At 44.6% G+C, this 8,213-nt stretch overlaps 2 protein-coding genes across 8 annotated transcripts in view; one reads left to right on the top strand and one right to left on the bottom strand.

Annotated features, from left to right (window-relative positions):
• CEP63 (centrosomal protein 63) overlaps positions 1–457 on the bottom strand; it is a 57,972-nt gene extending 57,515 nt beyond the window's left edge. The window contains exon 1 of one of the 2 annotated variants that reach the window (XM_047736456.1): positions 215–457. Coding sequence is in view for 1 of the 2 variants with exons in the window: in XM_047736422.1 (XP_047592378.1) it covers positions 74–204 (131 nt within the window). In the remaining variant the exon portion in view is untranslated. The other variant, XM_047736422.1, reaches the window with a different exon arrangement.
• ANAPC13 (anaphase promoting complex subunit 13) lies at positions 69–7,526 on the top strand. Of its 6 annotated transcripts, none has more exons than XM_047736594.1 (3): positions 69–196; positions 2,819–2,944; positions 7,345–7,526. In XM_047736594.1, the coding sequence occupies exons 2-3, from the start codon at positions 2,846–2,848 to the stop codon at positions 7,468–7,470; spliced, it is 225 nt and encodes a 74-aa protein (XP_047592550.1). In that variant the 5' UTR covers positions 69–196; positions 2,819–2,845; the 3' UTR covers positions 7,471–7,526. The 6 variants fall into 6 exon arrangements, with proteins under 6 accessions (XP_047592550.1, XP_047592502.1, XP_047592512.1 ...); XM_047736546.1 differs by having other exon boundaries at positions 101–230; XM_047736556.1 differs by lacking the exon at positions 69–196 and adding an exon at positions 222–309.
• The last annotated feature ends 687 nt before the right edge of the window (positions 7,527–8,213 follow it).

Here is an 8,213-nt window from a genome sequence, read left to right on the forward strand (position 1 = left end):
CTCGCCAGTCCACCAGGCGCCCATGCGGTTATTGGGACCGCGCGAGCGCGCCCCCGAGACTTCCCGCCGTTACCTCCGGCCGGGGGCGCGCACGCGCGTCACCGCCGACCCGACGTCCAGCCTCCGGCGTCGCCACGTTCGTCCCGCCCACCGCCCCCTCACTTTGAATTGAAGAAGTGTCCTCCCTCCCCTCCGTGCAAGCATATGGGCTCACCCACATCAGGGGATCGGTGAGAAAGGCGCGCGGGTCACGTGAGGCTGAGGGGGCGGGGCTGTGTGGAAGCGGGTGCGGCGCTGGGTCCGGCGCGGGTAAGGTTTTCCCGCGCCCCAAGTCTTGGTTTTGGAGGGACGAGGATGTGTGGGGTCCTTAGCGTCGCCCTTTCCAACCTTCCGTCAGTTGAGGCCGATGTTTCACTTCATCTTCACAATCACTTTCCTTTCGGCACGCCATGGAGAGTGGAAGGGCACTGGCGGGGCAGTTCTGGACCTCCCCCGCTTCCACATTTGGTAGATTCAACCGGAAGCCGGGACGGGGGCGGGCCCACACTTGTGTACGGATGGTGGTGGCCTGCGAGGGTCAATTCTAGCTAGGTAGAAGGTCGTCTCGTTTAATTCCTGTGATTCTACGTTTGTAGAATTGCAGAGCACAGGAGTGGGGTGACACGTGCCGCGGGTTTGGGAAAACCTTGTAACGGACAGTGTGACAAGCTCTCAGTTGGGACCATTCGCTGCGCCAAGGGAGATAAGGGACTCCAGGAAGGACGGGTACCGTGGCCCCCCTGGGTCTAGGAGCAGACCTCCTGCAGGAGACGACCTGGGAGCCAAATTTTTTAGACTGGAGTTTAGCTGGAAACAAAGGAATTGTAACGAGCGTTCTAGGCATCGGAACTGTTACATGTGTAAGAAAAGTTTGCTCAGGAAGGTGGTAGTGTTTCATTCTGTCGAGTGTGGCAGGTGCTTTGGACAGTGGCTGTGTCCTGGACATTGGCTGTCTTGATGCTTTCCACGCTGCCAGCCCCTGAAGAGTGAAGGCACCGTAGGGCCTGACTCTGGAAATGAGATGTTAACCAGATGAGCTGACACTAGTGTTGAGTTTGAAAGGAAAATAAGCGTTACTGAGGAGGAAAAAGGCTTTTAAGTGCAAAGGCTGGAAAGTATGGCAGGGTTAGTGGTGTTTGGAAAAGGGACGGTGAGAAAAATTTGAGGCCAAATTTGGGGAAGATGTGCTGCAAAAGCACATCTTTGGGAAAGAGTCTGCAATATTTACACATAATAATTGTAGACACTGATACCTGAGAAATCTGTTACAAAGACTACCTGACTTGTTAGGTGGATCATAAAGACAAGAAGGAGACATTCAAGGGCCAAATGCTCACTGAGGCTTGAAAAAACTTGACAGAAAGGTGGAATCTGTGTATGACTGGGAGAATTAGCTAGTTCTGATCAACTGGAAAAATGAGGGTATTGCAGGGGACAGAGCAGCAGGGACACAGGACTGGCAGCAGGAAAAAGGGCTCTTGTGGGACAGGAATTCCAAAAATATAACTGGAACTGTGTGTACATTTTCTACAGACAATATCCTTATACTTGTTTTGAGTTATCCGTGGGGTAGTGCTGGATTAATTCTTGAGTGAAACCTCAAGGCTTCAACTGTTTGACTGGTAGCCAAAATTGCTGGGCACCTTCTGCTTCAGTTTTGCCTGACTCTTTACCATGGGGTTAAAAACTCTTATCCAACCCCAACCTGTAATAACTATTACCCAGGCATTAGGGCTATTATGCAGTCATGCTACTGGGGCCAAGCATAGGTCTGTATGAAGGAGTTGGAGTCCACCCCTAAAGATTGTTCCTTTTATGAATGTTCCTAGCCTCAGAAACTAGGAGTGACTGGGAGTGCCTTTGGTGCCACTGGCTTCCAGGCCATCAGGATGACTGCTTTGTGACAGGGAACACAATAAAGTGAACCTATGATGGAGCAGCAGAGCCCGCACTAGGAAACAGGGAATCCAGAGGTAGGCTGCAGATGTTTAGGAGAAAAAATAGTCAGTCATGGCCAAGGAGCTAAGTAAGATCTTGACCACTTGGTCCAGGCGTTGAAGGGAGTACAGCATTAAAAGAGGAAAGAACCCCAAAGGGAAGCAGAAATGAGCGGCAGGGGGTCCTGCTGCTGTTGTTCACCTGCTGCAGGTGCTCCTTTCAGAACTTGGATTGGGCACTATTTTAAGAAAGACAGTTTCCTTTAAAAGTTCAGCTGAGGATTTCTGTCAGCTCTGTAGTTGGTCACTTCGCATAGCCCAGTTCATTATCTCAATACGTTCATTTAGCTCCTGTGCCTAGGAATGCTAATATTAAAGCTGAGGCAGGTAGAGACTTTTTTGTAAAACATAGTGCAGAAAAAGGCTAACAGGGAAAGAGAGGAGACTTGGTTATTAGGGATTCATTGAAGGCATTCTGAACAGGGAAAGGTGAATATGCAAATTAGGAGAGAAAACCTATGTTCTAGATATACTGTGGCCTTGTACACAAGGCTTCTGTCACACTGTGACACTGGTCTGTCAACTAGGCTATGTCTGCTGTCTGTCCTGTATGGGCTATAAAGCACCCATGGGTTGGGGGAAGGGAATGGGCAGTAGGGAGAGACTGGGATCTTAGAACTAGATTGTCACCTGACCCAGATGAGAAGATGAGTCTTTCCCATTTCCCAGGATGGTGTTATAGCAAAAGATACATGCAGGCTAAAAAGCCTGGGGAAGCCTAATGCTCGATTACATCACCTCCTCAGCCTTCATGCTTAAGAAATAATCTCTTTGACTTACAGATCTGACAAGATCAAAGCTGCAGAAGAATGGACAGTGAGGTACAGAGAGATGGAAGGATCTTGGATTTGATTGACGATGCTTGGCGAGAAGACAAGCTGCCATATGAGGATGTTGCAATACCACTGGTAGGCTATAGTTTGTGCCAAGGATGGTGGGTTAAAGGTATGATCTGGTGAACCCTACTAGAAGTAGGAGGTCAATGGACCAACTAGTAGGGCAAAGAAATCCACAAAGATGTGGATTCCTATAACTCTAGAAGACACTGAATAGTTTGACTTTTTATTTGAAGAGAACTGTAGTTCAGAGAGTTGATATGAGGAGCTCAGTTAGGGGTCATGCCAGGACTAGACTCAAGACTTCTGAGCCATGTTCTGTCTGCCACACCAAAGTTAGTAAACCAGATGAGAGTTCAGTGTACAAAAGATAGAGAGGAACAAGAAGCAATGGCATTTACAATATATTTCTTATTTGTCTACCTGTGATTGATCATTTGCTATTTTTAGAGACATTCTTGAAACACACACCTATCCTAGTTTCCCTGGAAAATGTTTGGAAGACAGCTGGGTTTTCTCTTGGATTTAGACCAAACGGGTCTTGGGACACACTCTTCTTTCCCAATCTCTAGAGAACGCTCCTGCAGGGAGTTTCTTGACCCTCCCATAATAAATCATCTAAAAGTTGTGCATTAATTTTTATTTTCAATCCTATTTATGTCGTAGAGGCCTAACAAAAAACACAGAGAACAGACTCCAGGGATTGTTTATCTTCAGATCATGCCAAGTGCCCTGAGAAGAGCTATTAATAAAATGCACCTTCCAAGTAGACTGCTGCTGCCTACTGAGAAATAAAATTCCGCTCACCCACATTTTCATTTAAGACTAAGAGATGATACTATGCTCAGTGAATAATACACATATCAGATAATAGGTCACAGCTTAGTTCAAGTTTAGAAAAACAGTGAAAAGGGAGTGCACAATGAGAATTCTAGCTGCCACTTATTCAATACCAGTTTTATGCCACGGACTAAGGTTGAAATTTGACATATGTTATTTCTAACTGTTTAAATACTCTTAAAGGGGCACCTGGGTGGCTCAGTGGGTTAAAGCCTCTGCCTTCGGCTCAGGTCATGATCCCAGGGTCCTGGGATCAAGCCCCACATAGGACTCTCTGCTCAGTGGGGAGCCTGCTTCCTCCTTTCTCTCTCTCTCTGCCTGCCTCTCTGCCTACTTGTGATCTCTATCTGTCAAATAAATAAATAAAATCTTAAAATTTAAAATAAAAATAAAAATAAATAAATAAATACTCTTACAAAGGTAGTGGTGTTATCTCTATTTTACAGCAAGGGAATAGAATCAGAGAGGAACTTGTGCAAAGCTGTGTAGCCGCTAAGTTAGACTTCACACTTAGGTCTGTGTGAAGCCTCTAGATCCTGTCTTGCAAACTTTTGTTTTTTCACTTGGCAGGCACAATTCCTGCCCTTGGGGATCTAGAGAGACAACACATAGAAATAAGTAATTACAGTAATAAATGTTATAAGCCAGGTTGTGAATAGTGACGTAGGATAGGAAGTGGCTGATGCCTGTTGAGCATCAGGAAAGGCTTCAGAGAGATGTAATATTTAAGCTGGCCGTAAGGGAGGGCCAGAAATGTAGTGGGGGTAGACAAGGGCACTCTCAACAGAGGGGACAGATGTGCAGAGGCTCAGAGTTTTGAAAGGCTTTGGGGGATGGTGAGACATTCATTGTGGACAGAGACTATATTTGTCATCTAAGGTAGGCAGAAAAGATGGGCTTGGACCAGATTTTGAGACAAGTATATGAGGCCATGCTTAGACTTCATTCTGAGGATAACCAGGAATGAGTGGTTTTCAAATTAGAAATCTGCCACACTCAAATTTGAGTTTTAGAATGTTAGTTCAGAAGGGAATTGTTAGGGATTGTGTGCCATGGAGAAAGGGGCGAGTGATAGGGCAGAGGGACCAGTGAGGAAGTGATCGCAGTAGTATGGGAAGGAGAACCTGAACAAAGGCACGTAGGTGGAGGGGAACTGCTGAATTTTGCAGGCATATGGCAGGATTTGGGGACCACTTCTGTGGAAGGGGTTGAGGGAGAAGGAAGTTTCCAGGGTGTAGCCTGGCCTTCTTGTTATTCTGTGTCTTTTCCTGTCTCATGACTCTCAGGGAATGTGCACTGGTTAGCTTTTGTTGCTGCCTAACAGATCTCCCCCAAACAGAGTGACTTCAAACAATAGCTGTTTATCTCATGATTTTGTGACTCAGCTGAGAGGGTCTTCCAGTCTTTCCAGCTTGGATGATCCCTGCTGGACTTGCTGGTGTTCTACAGTCAGTTGGCAGGCCGTCTGGAGGCTGGGGGATGAGGAGACTTTTCACACATCTGGTAGGTAGCAGGTCAGCTGGGATGATGAGGCCAAAGCCTCATTATCCAGCAGACTAGCCTAGACTGCACCTGGCCATCTCAGGGTTCCAAGAACAGCAAGAGAAGGACTGTGAGGCTTCATGGAGCTTAGCCAAGAATGGGCCCAAGGACACTGTGGCTGCTCTCTGCTAGCCAAGGCAAGTCACTCAGTCAGTCCCAATCTGAAATTGGGGAAATAAGACTCTGCCTTTTCATGGGAGTAGCTGCCAAGAATTGAGGCCAATTTGCAATAAGCCATAATTGATAGTTGTGTTTATGATAGTTTATGATACTTTGTGTTGGTTTCAGAGCACGTACACATTTTTTCATCTTGGCATTCAGTGTAAGAGACAGTAGTGACCAAATGAAAGATACTGTTTTAGAAGTTATACCACAGAGGGGCGCCTGGGTGGCTCAGTTGGTTGAGTATCTAACCCTTGGTTTTAGCTTAGGTCATTATCTTTTGGTCCTGGGATCGAGTCCAGCATTGGGCTCTGGGCTTAGTGCACTCAGAGTCTGCTTGGGTGCACACACACACATATGCTCTCTCTCTCTCTCTATCCTTAACCCTAGCCTTAACACTCTCTCAAAATAAATAAAATCCTAAAAAAAAAAAAAAAAAAAGAACACATACCACAGATGAGATGAAATTAAGTTACTCATCTGTCAGTTAAATAATTCACAAACCAAGGACTTGTTTGTGCTTTGTGAGCTATAAATAATTATTGGAACCAAACTTACTCTTTAGGTTTGAATGTATGATTGCTCTACAGTAAATGATAGTTCTTTGTAATTCATACAAATATGTTTGAGTCTCAATATTATGTTTATAAAACAACATATGTGCTCAGAACAACATGTGTTCAGATACATTTGTACATATTGTAAGTCATTTTATATATATTGAGCATATTTTTGAAAGAGAAAAATATTCATGTGCTGCTGGAATCAGTGGGAAATTGAAAGTCTCAATATTGAATAACAGTTTGTTGCCCCCCAAAAAAGTATAAAATGAAATAATTGAAAAGAGATATATTGGTGTCAGTAAACTCCAGTATAAAGCAGACTCCTGGTAATAAGAAATTTAAATTTAAAATATACGGAAACTACCAAAAGTTCTTACCACACACATAAAAACATAGTTAACTATATGAGGTGACAGGTGTGTTAACTAGCCCTATTGTGATAATCACTTCATAGTATGTATGTGTCAAATCATCGTGTGGTACACCTTAAACTCACACAGTGTTCTATGTAAATTAAAGCTCAAGCTGAAAAAAAACACTATATGTCACATTCCCTAGTAAGTGTGGTCCATGGCTTACCATTCTAAGACAGATGCTAGCAGGGGAGGAACTGGTCATTTGCCAGGATTTGTGTTGCTGTGCTCCAGCACTAGGGCGACACCTCACCTAGTATGTTAACATTTTCAGCCCTCACCACCCACCTCCGTAAGAACATAGGCATGATGGGCACGGGATAGTTTGTTAAAATACATTTCTTATACTTAAGGAATATTCCAGCAAATGTGGTATTCAATGAAAGCAGCCTCCCAAAAAAGGACTTAGTATTGGGTCTTGTCGGTGAGCCCAGCCTCTAGTAATAAGAGCAGCCGTTCCTTGAGCATCAGATGGCTGCCTGCAGGGGTGAGCACTCCATCTCAGTTACCCCATTTAGTTTCACAGCTGTCCTCTGAGGTGATGGCTACTTTTTCCTCTGATTGCCCAAGAGGAGATAAAAGGTCCGTTCATCCCAGTTCTTTCTTTAGGATAGATTTCTGTCAGTTATACTGCCTGTTTCTAAGAACTCAGAGGTTTGATTTCTAAGTGCTCTTGAGTTTTTTTTTTTTTTTAAAGATTTTATTTATTTATTTGACAGACAGAGATCACAAGTAGGCAGAGAGGCAGACAGAGAGAGAGGGGGAAGCAGGCTCTCTGCAGAGCACAGAGCCCGATGTGGGGCTCGATCCCAGGACACTGGGACCATGACCTGAGCCGAAGGCAGAGGCTTTAACCCACTGAGCCACCCAGGTGCCCCAGTGCTCTTGAGTTTTAAGGGGTTTCTTAATGCAGAGTGTACCAGCATTCTGAATGTCTATTGTACCTTTGCAGAATGAGCTTCCTGAACCTGAACAGGACAATGGTGGCACCACAGAATCTGTTAAAGAACAAGAAATGAAGTGGACCGACTTGGCCTTACAGTATCTCCATGAGAATGTTCCCCCTGTAGGAAACTAACACCTGGCTCCTTTCTCATGGACAGATTTTTGAAAAATACATAGATACAAAATGTTTTCTTTCTGTCTCCTCATTCAGATCTTGACATGATAAATCTGCACTAAAAAATATACACCCAACTAGTTTTTGTGACAACAAAATGCAGTGTGAAAACACCAGAATGAGAAACCGGTTGAGATTTCTCAGGAATGCAGAATATTTGGCCCTTTGAACCAAAAGTTCTTCATTCACTAGCTTGTGTTTGAACATGACTGGTTCAACATTTGCCTTTCACTCTGATTTTGCTTTCCTGTCAGAGTTGTGTCCCGTGACATAGGTGACTGAAGAGATGAGAGGGCTGGGCAAAGACAGAGGAGCCAGGTGTGAGGGGATGTTAACTTCTCACATGCCTCCCTCTGAACAGCAGTGTAGAGCCCCTCACTGTAGGATGGATATCTGGGATTGTTGCGATTTCTCAGATCCCCTGTGGCATTTTCAAAATTTGGATAAATTCATAGATTAAAGGTTATCTGACAGGTACTTCTGCTCTGTACAAGTTAATTAGGTGCCATTGGAAAGGACCTTTGGCTATCTGGACCACTAGTTTTATTCAGTAACAAGATTTTGTGTTTTCACAGCCCTTTCAGATACAATGGAAACACCATGAAGCCCATGTTCAGTTATACATTTATATAAGAACTTGTATTTTGAGGGGCACCTGGGTGGCTCAGTCGGTTCAGCATCCGACTCTTGATTTCAGCTCC

Source organism: Lutra lutra, chromosome 1 (genome assembly GCF_902655055.1).
Source record: "Lutra lutra chromosome 1, mLutLut1.2, whole genome shotgun sequence".
Lineage (NCBI taxonomy): Eukaryota > Metazoa > Chordata > Mammalia > Carnivora > Mustelidae > Lutra > Lutra lutra.

What these genes read in the sequence shown, in the direction of transcription:
- ANAPC13 (XM_047736594.1), top strand. Translation starts at nt 2,846, where the DNA reads ATGGACAGTGAGGTACAGAGAGATGGAAGGATCTTGGATTTGATTGAC. An exon ending in AGGATGTTGCAATACCACTG is followed by an intron (nt 2,945 to 7,344) that starts GTAGGCTATAGT and finishes GTACCTTTGCAG; the next exon opens with AATGAGCTTCCTGAACCTGA.